General features: G+C 34.1%; 2 protein-coding genes across 2 annotated transcripts; both read right to left on the minus strand.

The window, feature by feature from the left end:
• Window positions 1–939, minus strand: LOC126018658 (olfactory receptor 1019-like). The gene has a single exon (XM_049780758.1). It carries the CDS (start codon window positions 937–939, stop codon window positions 1–3), a length of 939 nt encoding a protein of 312 aa, XP_049636715.1.
• Window positions 940–15,242: 14,303 nt separating this feature from the next.
• Window positions 15,243–16,172, minus strand: LOC126018660 (olfactory receptor 5W2-like). Its single transcript, XM_049780759.1, has one exon. It carries the CDS (start codon window positions 16,170–16,172, stop codon window positions 15,243–15,245), a length of 930 nt encoding a protein of 309 aa, XP_049636716.1.
• Between the last annotated feature and the right edge of the window lie 4,140 nt (window positions 16,173–20,312).

Genomic DNA, 20,312 nt, shown 5'->3' on the forward strand with positions numbered 1-20,312 from the left:
TTATTTAAGGAAGTATAGTTTTGTGCTGAAAACTTTTTTCAAAGCACCTTTTACATCTTTATTTCTTAAACTATAGATCAATGGATTTAACATAGGAATAACAACTAGGTAGAAAACAGAGGCCATTTTGTCATTGTCTGTGGAGAAACTGGAGCTCGGTCTGAAATACATGTATAGAAGTGTGCCATGGAAGAGAGCCACGGTGCTTAAGTGGGAACCACAGGTAGAAAAGGCTTTGTATCTCCCTTCAGTTGACTTCATTCTAATGATTGTAACTATAATGTAGCAGTAGGAGAGAAGGACAGTAAAGATGCTGCATCCCAGAATCATAGTATAAAGTATGACCATCGTTATTTCATTAATGGATGTATCTGAGGTGGCAAGAGCAATCAACGGAGGAATGTCACATGCAAAGTGATTGATAATATTCGATTTGCAGAATGACAAATGGTATGTTAAGTAAGTTTGAACTGTAGAATTCACTAAACCCATGATGTAGGTGAGGAAAATCAGCAGGGTACAGAGTTTCTTGGACATGGCAATTGTATACAGAAGTGGATTGCAAATGGCTACATAACGGTCATAAGCCATGACAGCCAACATCAGACATTCCACATCACCAAAGACTTCTCCAAAATACAGCTGAATCCAACAAAACTTAAATGCGATGACCTTTTCCTCAGATAAGAAATCAGCCAGTATCTTGGGAGAGACAGTAGAGGAATAACAGACATCACAGAAAGACAGATTGCTCAGGAAATAGTACATGGGAGTGTGGAGTCTGGAGTCCATCTTGATCAGCAAGATCATCCATATATTGGCGACCACAGTTATGGCATAAACAAAGAGAAAGAACACAAATAGCACACGTTGTACATCCTGATTTCTAGAAAGTCCTAAGAGTACAAATTCAGTAAACACAGTGCAGTTCACTGCCATAACACAGATTTGGAATCCTTGATAGTGACAATGAATTTTTTGATGAGCTATTTAAGAAATATGACAGAATAATTGAAATCAATGAATATTTGTATTCATATAGTATTTTATAGTATGTTACAATTATCTTATATGCCACCTCTAAATTATTTGTGTAATTCCGTTTTATATTATAATATTTAATATAACTTTAGCTGTTCATATTTTATAGACAAAGAATTCCTGACATTAGAAAATAGTTCTGAAAATAATGTGACTCAAATAGTCAATGACTTTTAACACAATCTCTTTTTTGTTTTAATTTTCAAAAGAAAATTCTTATAATAGAGAATACAATCTAATTGACATTTGCCTGTAATCATTATACACATGTTCATTTGCTGACATCCCCAAATATGGATTATCCAATAATAAATAATTGTATTCGCTGGATATATTAACTTTCCTTTTCTCTTTTCTCTGTTATAATACAACCTCAATAGACAGGATACAGAGTATTTGATGACTATTCATAGCATATAGTGACTTTACTATGTAAGATAATTTAGAGTGGACAGAGAGAATATAGTGGGACTCACATAAAAAGAGTTACAGTGACTGAATGTGGGTGAGCAATTTCAATGCAATTACCTTACCTGCTTACAATTTATCCACACCCTCACTTTTATATTTAAAAAAATTAGGTATTTTATATATACATGCATATATTTATTCAGAAATAATTGATAACATAAAATGTTGATAAACAAAGGATATAATGTCTTACCTGTCTAATGACCAACTCACAACACTCAGAATCCATTAGGTAGACTGGTTTAAAAATGTCCCTTATGGACAGATCTTTTAAAATTTTATGCTCTTAGAGAAGATATTAAAAATAAAGTACCACTAAGAGATCAAAAGTAAAATAAAGTACCTAGTCACTCACAGGCTATAGTTTTTTTTTTTACTTAGGTATCTAGATATTAAAATCGTTATAAAAGGGCAATTAACATAAAATTATATGATATAATGTATCTGTTAAAAATTTATAGTAACATAAAACAATGAGAACTTTAGAAATATAAAACACAAACTAGAAAGACAAGAAAAAGTAACAGTACTGACCTAGAAACTACTGATTTTGTTCATGCAATTTCTTCAGTAAATTGGTTCAGATTTGCTTCTTCAGAGATGTGCATAATATAATCACCATAGGTATGGTCCCAGGATATTCAGCTTTATTCTCTCAGGATTCAGAGACAGATCTATTAATTTTGTTTATCAACTGAGGTTTTATAAAACTAATAATATTACTGAGAAAAGAGAGCAATTTAGAAAATGTCTATTCCCAGTATACTTTATTGCTCAATGTAAAGTTTACTTAGCTATTATAATATATTTAGTTAACTAGAACTCTTCATTTAAATCACTATACAAATATTTATTACTTCTATAATTTAAAGCAAATACATACCTTCTCATGCTCACATAATAAAGACATACATATGCCAATATTTTGTGATATTTCTATTCAAATAATATGTAGAATGTCCTAGGTTTGATCCCTAGATTTCCATAATTCTATCAATCTTTTTTAATTTTTCCATATAAAGTTTCATTTTATAATATGTAACATTTTAAGTGCATCAATACGCTGACCATATCATCGTACTTAAGAACAGCTAAATGTTGTCATTTTTATTACTTAAATTTATTTATGTATATATGTATTTATTTATTTTTGGTTTGGGGGCCACACCCAGTGATGCTCAGGGGTTACTCCTGGTTATGCACTCAGAAATCACTCCTGGCTTGTGGGACCATATGGGACGCCAGGGAATTGAACTGCAGTCGGTCTTAGGTCAGCTGCGTGCAATGCAAACACCCAACCACTGCCCCACTGCTCCAGCCCTACTGAACTTTATTTTATAATAATTTCTAAATTAATAGTCACATATATTACATATGTATAATTGATTCCATTATCACACATGCTCTGTATTAATTCTTTGCAACAACTACATTAACTTAAGAGATACAAGAGTTTAAACAATTATTTCATGATATACGTAGAAATTAATCACAGTAGACTTGTGGATGTGAAATATTGTCTAACTAGTAAAAGTTCTCCAAACTCTTGATTCATATTGTAATATTTATGCCTATTTTATAGTGACATGTATAAAATCACCAAATTAACTATCCAGGAAGTCTATATTTCTTAAGTAACATAATGATATTTCAAATGACATTTAAGTAAACTCCTGACAAAAAGTTGTTGCTTCATTTAAATCTGTATGATTGTTATTGTTACAATTGAGTTTTTGGTTTATATAAATTTTCTTTGAGTAGCTCATTTAGGGTTGGTTGGGTTAGCACAAATGTTACAAATTATTCTTTATCGAAGGATGTTTTTTATCCCTAAGTCCCATTTAAATAAGAGGTTTGTTAGAAATTTTAGATTGGAATTATCTTTCATTCAGTAATATAGATATGTCACTCTACTCTTTTCTTGCCTAGATTGTTTCAATTGGGAGATCTGGTTTGATTCTTATGTTCTTTCCTTCATATCTGAGAATTTTCTTCTCCCTTCCTGCTTCAAATAGTCCATATCTCACTTAGTGTTTTGTTTAATTGCATTTGGATTATATCTTGGAGTTGTTCTTTGGAGTCTATTTTGCTTGAGGTTGCATATATTCTAAGATAAGAAGTGCTGGAGCCAATTGCCTGAAATGAGATAGTAGACAGGCAGGAGTCAGGACTGGTGAGGTAGGAGAAGAAAGTGCTTAGAGAAAGAGATTGGTGTTAACACTAGTCGCCAGGGTGGGTGGGATGGGATCCTGGTTGGTATCAGGGACCAAAAAGTTTCAGTTTGAAAGATACAACTGATATGGACAGCAAAGGAAGAATTAATCTTTGACAAAAAAAAACAAACAAAAAACAAGAATTTGACATGAAATAAAGGTAGATTCTTCAACAAATTCTGTTGGAACAGATGGAGATCCACTTGTAAAAAGTTAAAGATCAATCCATATCTCACACCTTACAGGAAAGCTAATTCAAAGTGGATTAAAGACCTTGAAATTAGACACAAATCCACAAAGTTCAATGAGAAAAACTTATGCAGACACTTCAAGATGCAGACTTCATAGATGTCTTCAATGATAGAATGCAATGGAAAGGGCTATTGCATCTAATATGAGTGAATGGACTACATAAAAAATTAATGTATGGTAAAAGAAGCATGGGCTAAAATTATAAGACAGCTAAATGAATAAGTGTGACACCTGAGTGTCACTGGTTGTGACCCAAAAACCAAATTCTAAATCATATTTATAATAACTTTGGGTACATTATATATATATATATGGTTTACAATTATTTTATGCAAAACTAGAAAATGCTTCATTGAAAGTAATGCTATTTTGGATAGAAACCCAGCGGTGCTCAGGGCTTACTCTTGACTTTCTACTTAGGAGTTACACGAGACAGGCTTTGGGGAAAAGATGAATCAATCAAAAATGGACTCATTGTCTAAAATGTGCAAGGCTTGAACCTACTCACTTAACTATCGTTTTTAGCCCTTATTTTTTATTTAAAAACTGATTTTGAGTGACATTTGTTCATTATTTCAATACTTTATCAGGATGTAGCTAGGTGGCAGAGTATATCATTTGCATGAGGAATCATTGTAATTTCAAACATCATAAAAAAGAAAGCAATGTAGATTTCTTTTATTTGATGAGCTGTTACTTTATACCAAGGTTGCTAAGGTAAGATGAAGTTAATTCAAATGTCATAAAAACCAAGAAGTAGCTAACCTGCTTTTACTAAGTAAATCCATAATAATTATATAGTAGGACCTATTTCACTATTTGGTTCATACCAGAAAAGACAACAATTCTACATTTTCTTCCACTAATTGCTTATTTTCTCATTTTTCCTCTGTTGCTTCCTTATCTCCAGAGATGCCAAATTACATCAGCCACCACACTGTTTCCCAACTTTTAAGTTTATAATCATGGATTTTCCTTCCAGATTATATAGTCTTAACTCTCACTCTCTGTGAAATTTGGAGTGTGGTTGCAAATACTATTGAATATTCTAAATTAATTCCCAAAGAATCGTATATGCTCACAAAACTTTATTTTTTATGATGGAAAGTGTAACCTTTATGGTATACTAAAGACATTTGAAAGAATGAAAATGATAAAAAAGAAACCCTAAGCTGCATTATTCTTGTTATCACTGATATGCCATAACATTAAAAGCATACTGGGTACAACATTTTATATCTATATTCTCTTATTGCAGAAATCATTTTCTGCTTCTGTTTGGAAAATCACTTTCAAGTAAGTTATGTTCTTGATAATGGAATTAATAAAAGCCAAATTGAATATGGTTTTTTTTGAAAATACAAAGTATTTGTGCTAAAATAACATTTTTAATAAAGGTGGTATATTTTAATAAAGGCAATATATATCTAATTGGTTGAAAAAGATTAATTATATGTTTTATTTACCATGATAAGGTAAATTTTTATTTTGGATCTAGATTCTTAATGAGTTACTGTTTTGGAGAAAGGTTCCAAGTAGCAGTTTCACTGTATTAAATGTAAACTTAAAAATTTTACAATTAATCCCTTGATAAGTCTACACAATGTCTTTAGCAGAGAATTTAGCCATAATATATTCCAACCAAAAGTGTGTAAGTGAACATTTCTTCATTTCTCTCCTACACTAATATTGTTTCTATTTTTTTATTCCAATAGGCCACTCTATTATGAGATGATTATATCATTGCTGGTTTTTATTTATATTACTCTGACAATGTGTAAGGATAAATGCTTTCTAGCACTCTACTGACTACATAAAAATTCCCAATATACAGTAAAAATTACTGGAAAGCCGTCTTTGGTATGAACATGTAAATGAAGCACTGTTCAGCAAAAATATGTTTTATTTTGAGGCCAGAGTGATAGCATGAAGGTAAGGTGTTTGCCGTGCATGCAGAAGAAAGATGGTTTGAATCCCTGCAACCCATATGGTTCCCTGAGCCTTCCAGGAGCAATTTCTGAACGTAGAGCCAGGAGTAACCCCTGAGTGTGGCTGGGTGTGATCCAAAAACAAACAACAACAACAACAACAACAAAAAAGTTTTATTTTGGGTTTTGGGCCCAAGATAATCTGACAATCAAAAATGATCATATTTTGGGGCTGGCGAGGTGGCGCTAGAGGTAAGGTGCCTGTCTTGCGAGCGCTAGCCAAGGAAGGACCACAGTTCGATCCCCTGGAGTCCCATATGGTCCCCCCAAGCCAGGGGCAATTTCTGAGCGTTTAGCCAGGAGTAACCTCTGAGCATCAAACGGGTGTGGCCCGAAAAAAAAACATTATCATATTTTGAATGATGTTTTGAGAGCTACAGAAAAGTGAAATATTCCAATTTATACACGTTATAATGAAGTTTTCCCCCTCAGTCATCCATATATGATGGTCTTTTTGCCTTTTTCTCTGGAGTGTAGCATTGAATACATTTTACCACAGTGTATATTGACCTATTCCATATAACATGTAGATATTTCTACAAGATTTATTAATGTATCAATTAAAATATTAAAACAGACATTTTAAAAACATTTATGATAAAATATTTAGAAAATAAAGAGCCTGCCTGATTATAATGTCTCTCGATGGTCATTCATTTATGGTTATAATTCATCCTTTTAAAACTTTATGATGGTGGTGGGAATATTGCAATGGTGAACCAAGATATCCCTTTTTATAACTAAAGTCCAATTACAAACATGTTTGTAGTCATGGTGCTTAAGTAAAGATATTAACAAAAACAATTAAAAAAACATGTGTGAACAATTTGACATTAAAAATCAAGTTAAAAAAACTTTACTTTTGGCTGGAGAAATAGCACAGAAGGTAAGTATTTGCTTTACATTCATCAGACCCAGGTTACATCCTAGGCAACCTCCATAATTCCCTGGGCATATCAGAAACATCCTTTAAGGGCAGATCCAGTAGTGCCTCCTGACCATGTCTATGACTGGCCCACAAACAAAAACAAAACAAAACACAACCAAAATAAATCTGCACTTTTTTCAGTTTTTTCTCAAATTTGTGCCATAGATTGTAAAGCAGAGAGTTTACCATGGGGTGACAAAGGTTTAGAGAGTTTTTAGAGAGTCAAAATGATGCAGTATTAAACTCAGGTGCAACTGTGAGGGGTGTCATTTTCTATATTTCCCCTTATGGAGTAGAAATTTTTTTTTTGGTTTTTGGGCCACACCCGGTATTGCTCAGGGGTTACTCCTGGCTGTCTGCTCAGAAATAGCTCCTGGCAGGCACGGGGGACCATATGGGACACCTGGATTCGAACCAACCACCTTTGGTCCTGGATCAGCTGCTAGCAAGGCAAACACCTCTGTGCTATCTCTCAGGGCCCGGAGTAGAGATTTGTAACAGTTAATTGAGCAAGGGATAGACTCAGCTTAAATCCAGAATGCATAGTTTTTTAAAGATTGCTAGCTGATTATTATTATTATTATTATTATTATTATTATTATTATTATTATTATTTATTTGGGTGACCTCCAGTGGTTTTTATGGCTAAATCCAGGTTTTGTTCACATGAATTACTGCTGGTAAACTCTCTGAGTATATGGCAGATGAAGGATCAAATATGTATCTGCCACGTGCAAGGTGAGTGTTCTACGAGCTGTACTATCATTCCAGCCCCTATCTTTGCATTTCTTTAACACAAAGCAAATAAACACAAAATATGTGAGTACAGAGAATAACATAAAGTTATAGACTTAAACCAGCATATAAAGTATTTTCTTTTTTTTTTTTATTTAAACACCTTGATTACATACATGATTGTGTTTGGGTTTCAGTCATAAAAGGAACACCACCCATCTCCAGTGCAACATTCCCATCACCCAAGTCCCAAATCTCCCTCCTCCCCACCGAACCCCCGCCTGTACCCTAAACAGGCTCTACATTTCCCTCATACATTCTCAATATTAGGACAGTTCAAAATGTAGTTATTTCTCTAACTAAACTCATCACTCTTTGTGGTGAGCTTCCTGAGGTGAGCTGGAACTTCCAGCTCTTTTCTCTTTTGTGTCTGAAATTTATTATTGCAAGAATGTCTTTCATTTTTCTTAAAACCCATAGATGAGTGAGACCATTCTGCGTTTTTCTCTCTCTCTCTGACTTATTTCACTCAGCATAATAGATTCTGTGTACATCCATGTATAGGAAAATTTCATGACTTCATCCCTCCTGACAGCTGCATAATATTCCATTGTGTATATGTACCACAGTTTCTTTAGCCATTCGTCTGTTGAAGGGCATCTTGGTTGTTTCCAGAGTCTTGCTATGGTAAATAGTGCTGCAATGAATATAGGTGTAAGGAAGGGATTTTTGTATTGTATTTTTGTGTTCTTAGGGTATATTCCTAGGAGTGGTATAGCTGGATCGTATGGGAGCTCGATTTCCAGTTTTTGGAGGAATCTCAATATTGCTTTCCATAAAGGTTGAACTAGACGGCATTCCCACCAGCAGTGGATAAGGGTTCCTTTCTCTCCACATCCCCACCAGCACTGTTTGTTCTCATTCTTTGTGATGTGTGCCATTCTCTGGGGTGTGAGGTGGTATCTCATTGTTGTTTTGATTTACATCTCTCTGATGATTAGTGATGTGGAGCATTTCTTCATGTGTCTTTTGGCCATTTGTATTTCTTTTTTGTCAAAGTGTCTGTTCATTTCTTCTCCCCATTTTTTGATGGGATTAGATGTTTTTTTCTTGTAAATTTCTGTCAGTGCCTTGTATATTTTGGAGATTAGACCTTTGTCTGATGGGTATTGGGTGAATAGATTCTCCCACTCAGTGGGTGGCTCTTGTATCCTGAGCACTATTTCCTTTGAGGTGCAGAAGCTTCTCAGCTTAATATATTCCCATCTGTTAATCTCTGCTTTCACTTGCTTGGAGAGTGCAGTTTCCTCCTTGAAGATGCCTGAAGTCTCAATGTCCTGGAGAGTTTTGCCTATGTGTTGTTCTATATATCTTATGGTTTGGGGTCGGATATCGAGGTCTTTAATCCATTTGGATTTTACCTTCGTACATGATGTTAGCTGGGGGTCTAAGTTCAATTTTTTGCAAGTGGCTAGCCAGTTGTGCCAACACCACTTGTTGAAGAGGCTTTCCTTGCTTCATTTAGGATTTCCTGCTCCTTTATCAAAAATTAGGTGATTGTATGTCTGGGGAACATTTTCTGAGTATTCAAGCCTATTCCACTAATCTGAGGGTCTGTCCTTATTCCAATACCATGCTGTTTTGATAACTATTGCTTTGTAGTAAAGTTTAAAGTTGGGGAAAGTAATTCCTCCCATATTCTTTTTCCCAATGATTGCTTTAGCTATTCTAGGGTGTTTATTGTTCCAAACAAATTTCAAAAGTGCCTGATCTACCTCTTTGAAGAATGTCATAGGTATCTTTAGAGGGATAGCGTTGAATCTGTATAACGCCTTGGGGAGTATTGCCATTTTGATGATGTTAATCCTGCCAATCCATGAGCAGGGTATGTGTTTCCATTTCCGCGTGTCCTCTCTTATTTCTTGGAGCAGAGTTTTATAGTTTTCTTTGTATAGGTCTTTCACATTTTTAGTCAAGTTGATTCCAAGATATTTGAGTTTGTGTGGCAGTATTGTGAATGGGGTTGTTTTCTTAATGTCCATTTCTTCCTTATTACTATTGGTGTATAGAAAGGCCATTGATTTTTGTGTGTTAATTTTGTAGCCTGCCACCTTGCTATATGAGTCTATTGTTTTTAGAAGCTTTTTGGTATAGTCTTTAGGGTTTTCTAAGTAGAGCATCATGTCATCTGCAAACAGTGAGAGCTTGACTTCTTCCTTTCCTATCTGGATTCCCTTGATATCTTTTTCTTGCCTAATCGCTATAGCAAGTACTTCCAGTGCTATGTTGAATAGGAGTGGTGAGAGAGGACAGCCTTGTCTTGTGCCAGAATTTAGAGGGAAGGCTTTTAGTTTTTCTCCATTGAGGATAATATTTGCCACTGGCTTGTGGTAGATGGCCTTAAGTATATTGGGAAAGGTTCCTTCCATTCCCATCTTGCTGAGAGTTTTGATCAAGAATGGGTGTTGGACCTTGTCAAATGCTTTCTCTGCATCTATTGATATAATCATGTGGTTTTTATTTTTCTTGTTGTTGATGTTGTGTATTATGTTGATAGACTTACGGATGTTAAACCATCCTTGCATTCCTGGGATGAAACCTACTTGATCGTAGTGGATGATCTTCTTAATGAGGTATTGAATCCTATTTGCCAGGATTTTGTTGAGGATCTTTGCATCTGCATTCATCAGCGATATTGGTCTGTAATTTTCTTTTTTCGTAGCATCTCTGTCTGGTTTAGGTATCAAGGTGATGTTGGCTTCATAAAAGCTATTTGGGAGTGTTTCCACTTGTTCAATTTCATGAAAGAGTCTTGCCAGGATTGGTAGTAGTTCCTCTTGGAAAGTTTGATAGAATTCATTAGTGAATCCATCTGGGCCTGGGCTTTTGTTTTTGGGCAGACTTTTGATTACCATTTTTATTTCATCAATGGTGATGGGGGTGTTTAGATATGCTACATCCTCTTCTTTCAACCGTGGAAGATTATAAGAGTCCAAGAATTTATCCATTTCTTCCAGGTTCTCACATCCTAGTCACAATGACAAATCCCACAGATAGAGACAGAATTCTGAAAACAGCAAGATCAAAAGGGGAAATTACATTCAAGCAAGCATCCTTGAGATTTAAGCAGACCTGTCACAAGAAACACTAAAAGCCAGAAAGCAGTGGTGGGATATTGTGACAAGACTGAATGAAATGAATGCTTCACCTAGAATACTGTACCCAGCAAAACTCACTTTCCGGTTTGATGGAAGAATACATGGTTTCACAGACAAAAAACAGCTCAGAAACTTTACAGACTCAAAACCAGTCTTAAGAGAAAAACTGAAAGACCTAATCTAAGACAAGACTGACCAAAAGACACACCAAATTTCGATATAAAGATGGCATTAAATCCCAGGACAATTCTTTCTCTCAACGTCAATGGACTAAATGCACCAGTTAAGAGACACAGAGTGGCTAAATGGATCAAAAAACTCAATCCAACCTTCTGCTGCCTACAAGAAACGCACCTGAATAGTCAGAACAAACATAGACTCAAAATAAAAGGCTGGAGAAAAGTTATCCAAGCAAACAACACCCATAAAAAAGCTGGAGTGGCCATACTAATATCAGATAATGCAAACTTTATACTCAGGAAGGTTGTAAGGGACAAAGATGGACATTTTATATTAATCAAGGGGTATGTAGAGCAGGAAGAAATAACTCTCCTAAACATATATGCACCAAATGAGGGGCCAGCAAAATATTTAAAACAACTGTTGACAAATCTGAAAAACAATATCAATAACAACACAATAATTGTGGGGGACCTCAACACTGCTTTGTCAACACTGGATAGGTCAACCAGACTGAAACCCAACAAGAATATACTAGACCTGAGGAGAGAAATGGAAGAAAGAGGCATAGTGGATATATATATAGGACTCTCCATCCCCAGAAACCTGGATACACATTCTTCTCCAATGTACATGGGACATTCTCCAGGATAGACTACATGCTGGCACATAAAACATACCTCCATAATATCAAGAGGATAGAAATTTTGCAGACTACCTTCGCTGACCACAAGGCTCTGAAATTATTTGTGAATTCCAAAGGGACTCAGAAGAAAAACTTTAACACCTGGAAGTTAAACAGCCTCATACTCAATAACCAGTGGGTCCGAGATGAAATCAAGAAGGAAATCAAAAGGTTCCTGGAAACAAATGACAATAAAGACACAAACTATCAGAACTTATGGGACACAGCAAAAGCAGTACTGAGAGGAAAATTTATAGCTTTACAAGCACACATCAGGAAGGAAGAAGGAGCTTACCTGAGTAGCTTAATGACACAGCTAATAGAACTAGAAAGTACTCAACAAAAGGACCCAAAAATAGGAAGACAGAAGGAAATAACAAAGCTGAGAGCAGAAATCAACGAAGTGGAAACCCAAAAAACAATCCGAAAGATCAACGAAAGCAGAAGTTGGTTCTTCGAAAAAATAAACAAGATTGATAGACCACTGGCAAACCTAACAAAGAAAGAGAGAGAGAGAAACTTGATAACTCGTATTAGGAATGAAAAAGGAGAGATCACTACTGATATGACAGAGATTCAAAGGGTAATAAATTATTTTCTATCAAATTAATCCTGGCACCTATTTTGAGACCAAGTATTTTATTTAATTTAAAAAATTTAATTTAATGAATTTTATTTAATATAAAGAATTATTTAATTTAAATTATTTAATTTAAAAATTAAAAAATAGAATTGTGATTTAAAAACTTATTTATACTTATTATAGACATAAAATGTTTCAGCACCAATACCATAACCAGTGTCACTTCCCTTCACCAATTTTCCCAGCATCTATCTCATACCACAGCCCTCATCCCAACCTGCCATGATGACAAGCTTGTTTTTAAGTTTGCTTGGATATCATGATTTCATTTTCTTTGTTTTATTGCTTGAATGTTTAGTTCTGACTTTTCCCAAAAACATCAGTGCAACTCAGTTACCTTTGATTCTTTACTACATTATTTTACATGTCTTTATTATTTTATTATTTTTAAAAGTATTAATTGCTATTTTAAAAATCTTTAAAATAAAGTACTCTTGATTTGAGAAAATTACATGCCAAAACATTAAATCAGTGCCTATTCAGATATGATTTGTGTGTGTGTGTCTAGTGCCATCAGTACAAATACACTAGCTTACTGCTGTTGAAGCTATTGATTAAAGCTAGACCAAACTGAGTATCTCTAAATAAATTGCGACCATCATACTGAAAAGAGAAATACATTTGTTTTACTCTAGAACCAGACTAAAATCATTCACTAGATCATATTTCATGGAATGTGACTTAAATTTGGTCATAGTTCTGATTCTTCTGATAAAGTTTTCACTCAATACTTTCTTTTTAATCATGGTTTAGATCTCTATTAGATGCAGGATATGCATTCAGCTCCAGATACATGACATTCCTGAGGGCATTGAATTTAAGATTTTTCTTTTCCACAAAAACCAAAGTCTATGTAAATTCTTTATTGCTAACAAAAATAATTGACCTTGAAATGCTTTTAAAATATATACTTTTCCGGGGCCGGGTGGTGGCGCTGGAGGTAAGGTGCCTGCCTTGCCTGCGCTAGCCTAGGATGGACCGCGGTTCGATCCCCCGGCATCCCATATGGTCCCCCAAGAAGCCAGGAGCAACTTCTGAGCGCATAGCCAGGAGTAACCCCTGAGCGTCACAGGGTGTGGCCCAAAAAACAAAACAAAAAAATATATATATATACTTTTCTCACATTAATAATACTTTATTTAGATGTATGTAAAGGTAGTCAAAGAGATAAAGAATGAAAAAAGAACACATTGTATTGTGGTCTGAGCAGAAGAAAATATGCCTAAAATATGCTTTCTCTTATATAATATACTGCAAAAACTTACTTAAATTGAACAATTTGAAAGTGAATGAATGCCATTTTTAAAGTATCAAAATAATTTGCATTATGCAATCATTATACAATATTTGTAATCAAGTGGTTATTCATAAATTCTGATCAATAAATCAATTGTATGAGAGAAAGCAGCCTGTCTCACTGGGCCTGTTGTTTCTGGAAAAATCATTATAAATTAACTTTAAACAAGGAGATTATAAATAAATAATTATAAGTTATTATTATACATTATATTATATTATTATACATATTATTATACATTATAAATAAATGATTATTTAATGGTCAGAAAAGTTTAATAACAAAACCAAATTTTTTCTGAAATATAGTCCCAATTTTCATTAAAGAGATTGCATAGCAGATAAGGTCTTTTTCTTTCAAACAGCCAACTCAAGTTCGATTCTGGACATGAATATGTACCCCAGAGCACTAGTAGATGTAATTCTTGACTTCAAAATTAAGAGCAAACAGTAAGAAACACCACCACTGACTTCAAAACAAAATTATTGGAGATCACATCATTTTATATTTTTAAAAACTTCAGTTTATATTTTAAAACTCAAATTGTAAAGTGTAGTGTGAATGCAGGCTAAGTGACAATGTATATGACAGGATTAGGAGCAAATTAACAAAAAATAGAAAATCCAAACTATCATAGATTAAATGATGTTTTATTATATGAGCAAAAATATAAAACCCAGATATATGTATATGTATATATGTAACAGGAGCATAAAAACACTAATAAATGAATAAAAGGATCTTGGAAAGATCTTGGGAAGATTTGCAAGAGATTCTTGTGCACTTAACATAAAAGTTAAAGCAATGCATACCTAATTCAGTGAACAAGAGGAAGACAGGTCATGCATTTAGGGAACTTAAAAATCTATAGAAATTTGAGAAGAGATATTACAACAGTAGGGCATTTGCCTTGCATGCTGATCCAGGAGAGACAGTGGTTTTAATCCCATATAGTCCCCAATGCCAGCCAGGAGCAAATTCTGAGCACAGAGCCAGGAGTAATTCCTGAGTGCCATCGGGTGTGACCCAAAAACAAAAAAAAAGTAAAGATCTATAAAAATTTAAAGTAAGAGCTTTACTCTTATAAGAATAAATAAGTATATCTTACTTTAGGCTGAAATAGAGTCTCATGAAAAAGATAATATTAAAAACAGACATAGTTTAAATGAATACATTCTGATTAGGCAAGCTAAATAGAACTTAAGTTTTGAGATCCAATTAGAATTTTATATTAAATTATAATAAAACTTAATTTTCTTCATAAATTTATATAATATATAATATAATAATATATAATAATATATTATATATAATATATAGAGTTATATGATGAATTGTGGAATATACCACATTGTGGAATATACCACTAAACAGGGAAGAAAATAGGGTGAACATCAGATAAAATGAAAAGGTAATCATTTTTATTATTATTGGTTATAAGGGATGAACAAATGAGATTGCACTGAAAATTCAGGTATTAAAATTATTTATTATAGTGGTCACATAGACTAAATAGGCACATAAAGGCATTAATAAATAGTATTTGCAAAGTATATTGGTAATATACACAATTCAACCAAAAAACTTGTTATCTAGATTTCAATAGCTATAGATACATAACGTATTTCAAGATACATTGCTTTTGCATTAATTATAATTTTGCACTGATTGCTTTTATGAAGGCACCTTTTACATCCTTACTCCTTAAACTATAGATTAATGGGTTTAACATAGGGATGATAACTGTGTAGAAAACAGAAGTAATTTTATCATTGTCCATGGAGTAACTGGAACTGGGTCTCATATACATATAAAGAAGTGTGCCATGGAAGAGAGCCACTGTGCATAAGTGAGAGGCACAGGTAGAAAAGGCTTTGTGTCTCCCTTCAGCTGATTTCATTCTAAGAATGGTAGCTATGATGTAAATGTAAGAGAGGAAGACAGTGAATATGCTGCAGGACATAATAAAAGTACCAAGAATAAATAGCACAATCTCATTGAGGGATGTATCTGAGGTAGAGAGGGCGAGTAACGGAGGAATTTCACAGAAAAAGTGGTTGATGATATTGGAATTGCAGAAGGACAACCGAAAGGCTAAGCATGTGTGGACTGCAGAATCTAGAAAGCCCATAAAATAGGTGAGCAAAACTAGCAGGGTGCAGAATCTTGTGGACATGGCAACTGTATAAAGAAGTGGATTGCAAATAGCTACATAACGATCATATGCCATGACAGCCAACAAAAGACATTCCGTATCACCAAAGGCACTCGAAACGTACATTTGAATGGGACATACAGTATATGGGATCCTCTTTTTTTCTGATAAGAAATCAGCCAGCATCTTGGGAGAGATAGAGGAGGAGTAACAGAAATCACAGAAGGACAGGTTGCTCAGGAAATAGTACCTGGGAGTGTGAAGTCTGGAGTCCATCTTGATCAGCAGGATCATCCCAACATTGGCAACCACAGTTGTGCCATAAACAAAAAGAAAAAATACAAAAAGCCCAAGTTGCAATTCCCGTCTACTAGGAAGTCCTAAGAATATGAACTCAGTAAACACAGTGCAGTTCTCCACCGCCATGGCCAAGAAATGAGGATCCTTGTTTGTGACAGAGAAATGGAAGTTCAAAGTTAGACTCACATTAGCATTTTAAGATACTACTGAAGCTACTTTTTAGCTAGGCTAAAAAAATACTAAATAATGATCTAGTTATGATAACATGATGTTCAGTGCAATACATCCAACTTCATATAAATTGATTAAGCTCTGATAATATTAAATCTTGCATTTCTGATTATAAGCTATTGATGTACATATATAAATTGAATGAATAAAGAAATTAAAATAACATTTTTCTTCTGATTTTATAAAGAGAATCAAAAAAGTTAAAATGCAAGGTATTTTAAAATAAAATGTAAAATACAAAGTAGTGACACAAATATAAGTATATATACTAACCCAGATCTATTGGCTTTTTTCATACAGTTTTTTTCTGGAGGCTGGTTTAGCTCTGCCTTCTCACTGTCCTTGGTTATAAGCATACAGCGTATGCTCCCTGAGCATAATCCTCTCAGGATTAAGTAATAGATTAAGTAATGTTGTTTAGCAGATGATGTTTTTCACTCATAGCTATAGTGATTATTTTAGGTAGCACATTTTGAAATATATGTTCTCTTCCCAGGTTACCTACTGCACTTTTTATATATAGTTTTCAGATGCCATATTTCCAGTAAAAATTAATAATCATGCCCATCATTTACTCAGGTTCTCTGTTCACAAACACAGAGACATCCACCAAGTATTCATAATCATAATCATATCATATAAAAATAAGCCATTCTATAGTTATACCACCCCATATTTTTAAATACAAACCAATAATTTCATAGGGTTTATATTATCTAAAACCCAAAAAAGAATTTCAGAATAACACTGCCTAGTGATAACTGAATTTTATCATCTACATTACTGAAATGTTACTGATGCCAATAAATGTAATACGAGTATATGTATATATTCATGTTCTCTCTTCTGGATGCATACTAATTGCTGACTTATGCAGTTTCATCTCTGCTATTATACACTATTATATAAAAACTTCATATTAGGAAATGCATAACTCAAATTGCATATAAACAACTTATCACGACAAACATTTTGGCATGAATATATTGAATGAGCATTCAGAAAGAGGAGAGTTGACTATAAATAATAAAATGTTTAAGCATTTTAGGAGTCGCAGCTATAGCGCAGCAGTAGCGGTTTTGCCTTATACTAGGCTGAACCCAGGACAGACCTCTGTTCAATCCCTAGAGTCCCATTGGTTTCTCCAAGCCAGAAGCGATTTCTGAGCGCATAGCCAGGAGTAAGCCCTGAGCATCACCAAGTGTGGCCCCAAAACAAACAAGCAAATAAAAATTTATCATTTTACTAAAAATTAATGTTCAATAGTAATTACTTATCAGCCCTATTGCCATACTCTATTTACTTTTCTCTTTTTTTTTTTTTTTTTTTTTTTTTGGTTTTTGGGCCACACCCGTTTGACGCTCAGGGGTTACTCCTGGCTACGCGCTCAGAAATTGCCCCTGGCTTGGGGGGACCATATGGGATGCCAGGGGATCGAACCGCGGTCCGTTCCTTGGCTAGCGCTTGTAAGGCAGACACCTTACCTCTAGCGCCACCTTCCTGGCCCCCCCTCTATTTACTTTTCATGAGTTGTTTTCAGAAACTCGATTGATACAACATAAGCTAGAGACAAATAAGATAATAATTACAATTTCATCATACTATCATCATAGTATCATCATAGTATCAATAACTAGATTGATCATAATAGAATCTTGTAAATCAGAAACTTTGCCTAAGCAGGAAAATTTCTCAAGTCTGCTGATACATCTTTCAGTTTGCTTATTTTAGATAGACATTTGAAAATTCTCAGAATTATTCACCTATGGGGCTGGAGCAACAGCACAGCAGTAGGGCATTTGCCTTGCAAGAGGCTGACCCAGGACAGACCTGAGTTCAATCCCAGGCATCCCATATGATTCCCCCAAGCCAGGAGCAATTTCTGAGAGCATGACTAGGAGTAACCCCTGAGCATCAATGGGTGTGGCCCCAATCCCTCAATTATTCATCTATGATTTCAAAATTATTGAGGGTAAAATAAAAGGTTTGTCTCATTTGTAGTTGTTTTCATTTGTCGTTTGCTTGCTACTATGGCCCACACCAAGCAGTATGCAGTTTTGAAAGATCAATACTAGAAAGTTTAGGAGATTCTGAAGGCACACTGGGATGAAATCCAAGTGAGCTGTGTACAGTGTAATAGTCAACATATAAGATGTTGATAAAAACTTGAAGGGAACCTATTTAATTTACAATAGATGTATTATTATTGAGCATCTTTATGATAATAGTGAAGTGGATTGTGACTAAAAGAGGCAATTTCAGGAAATTAAGAGAAAATTAAGAACTCCAAACTCCTTGACCTTATCTTGTGTATATGCTAGTATTGAAGGATAGTCTTTGCTTTAACACATTAATTGAATGACATTTTAAGATGGTGTGAATTGTGAAGTACATTTTAGCATAGATACTATATTTCTTTAAATGTATATGGAATATATTCTGGCAACATTAGTGGAGAGAAGGAGAAATTGGTGGTAGGGTTGGTCCTGATTCATTGTATGTATGAAGCCCAACTAGGAAGGACTTTGTAATTCACAATGGGTTCAATAAAATAAAAGTAAGTCATAACAAAAAATATTTTCCAGTTTTCTCTTAAATATATTCTGTGTTGTTTCAAATTTTTTTTTCAGAACTTCTCTTGTATAGTTTGTGTAACTTTATGTTTGATCTAACTATTATTTCCTACGTGCAAGAATCATACTGGTATTTTATTTTATATTTTATAAATTTACTGATAGTGACTTTTGGTTGGGTCACTAAAAATGATGATTCAAATTTCATTTGTTGCTGGATTTTAGCTTATACATTATTTGGGTGGTCACACCCAGAAGATCACTCATAGAATAGCTCAGCAGACCATATGAGACAAATTTTAAGACAGTGTATTGCTTTTACAATAGAATTAATATGATTAAACATTGTTATTGTGGTAATCAATGATATAAAGTGTGACTGATGTTCTTCATTTAACTTGTGACATTTGGAAAGTGAAGAAAAATCTCTGGCTTTGCACTTAACATTTGGTCATATGTGTGAATCATGAAGTTAGCTTAGTTTATTGAGCAATATTTACATGGAATAATAATAGCCTCTAGAAGGACTCCTCCCATTTTTGCTTGTTTGTTTATTGCCCCCATTTTATTATATTTTTCTTTCCTTCAAACAGAATTACATTATTTGAACCATCTTGTTCCACCTTACAAATTGAGGGGGAAATAATGGAGGGTACCAAGACCAGACAGCTGTATGAACATTAAGTAGAAATTAAAAAAAATGATCAGACTTAAACAACAAATCCAAAGCCAACGACAACAGAATTGACACCCAATCTACAACACACAATCTACAACATGCTAGACACAGAGGGGATCACTTATACTAGCAACCTGGGGAGTAAAGGAGGGGGTTATGGGATGCAAGCTGGGAACAGGGATAGAAGGAGGATAACCTTCCTCCTAGTTGTAGGAATGCCCCTGATTCAACGTCACTATGTACCTAAAAAATTACTGTGAAATATTTGTAATTCACTTTGATCAAAATAAAAATTAAAAAGAAAAAAATCTTAGAATAAACCAATAAATTGAAAAAAATCACATATTTATAATAACTTTGGATACAAGTTGTAAATATGCTTTACAATTATTTTTATGTAAAACTATACTTTGCTTCACTAAACTCAAATAAAGTAATTTCTTTTTGATGGGAATACCCAACTGTGTTCAGAGCTTAGTTCTGGCTTTGTACTCAGGAGTTATGTCAGACAGCCTTCAGAGAACAGATGACTGATTCAAAACGAGTCATTGTCTAAAATGTGTAAAGCTAGTACCCTACCCACTGCACTATCATTTTAGCCTTTATTGTTCTTTTAAAAAATTGATTTTGCATGTAGAATCATTAAATTCCACATACATAAAAAGAACATTTTTTATTTATCAAAAAAAAAGTCTTGTACTAATTTTTGACAATGCAAGATTAAGTTAACTTAAATGTAACAAAACCCAAGAAATAGCTAAATAGTTTTACTAAGTAAACCCA

Source organism: Suncus etruscus, chromosome 9, assembly GCF_024139225.1.
Source record: "Suncus etruscus isolate mSunEtr1 chromosome 9, mSunEtr1.pri.cur, whole genome shotgun sequence".
NCBI classification, from domain to species: domain Eukaryota; kingdom Metazoa; phylum Chordata; class Mammalia; order Eulipotyphla; family Soricidae; genus Suncus; species Suncus etruscus.

Bases quoted from the DNA above. Each gene is read 5' to 3' on its own strand.
- LOC126018658 (XM_049780758.1), bottom strand. From the start codon at position 939: ATGGCAGTGAACTGCACTGTGTTTACTGAATTTGTACTCTTAGGACTT.
- LOC126018660 (XM_049780759.1), bottom strand. From the start codon at position 16,172: ATGGCGGTGGAGAACTGCACTGTGTTTACTGAGTTCATATTCTTAGGA.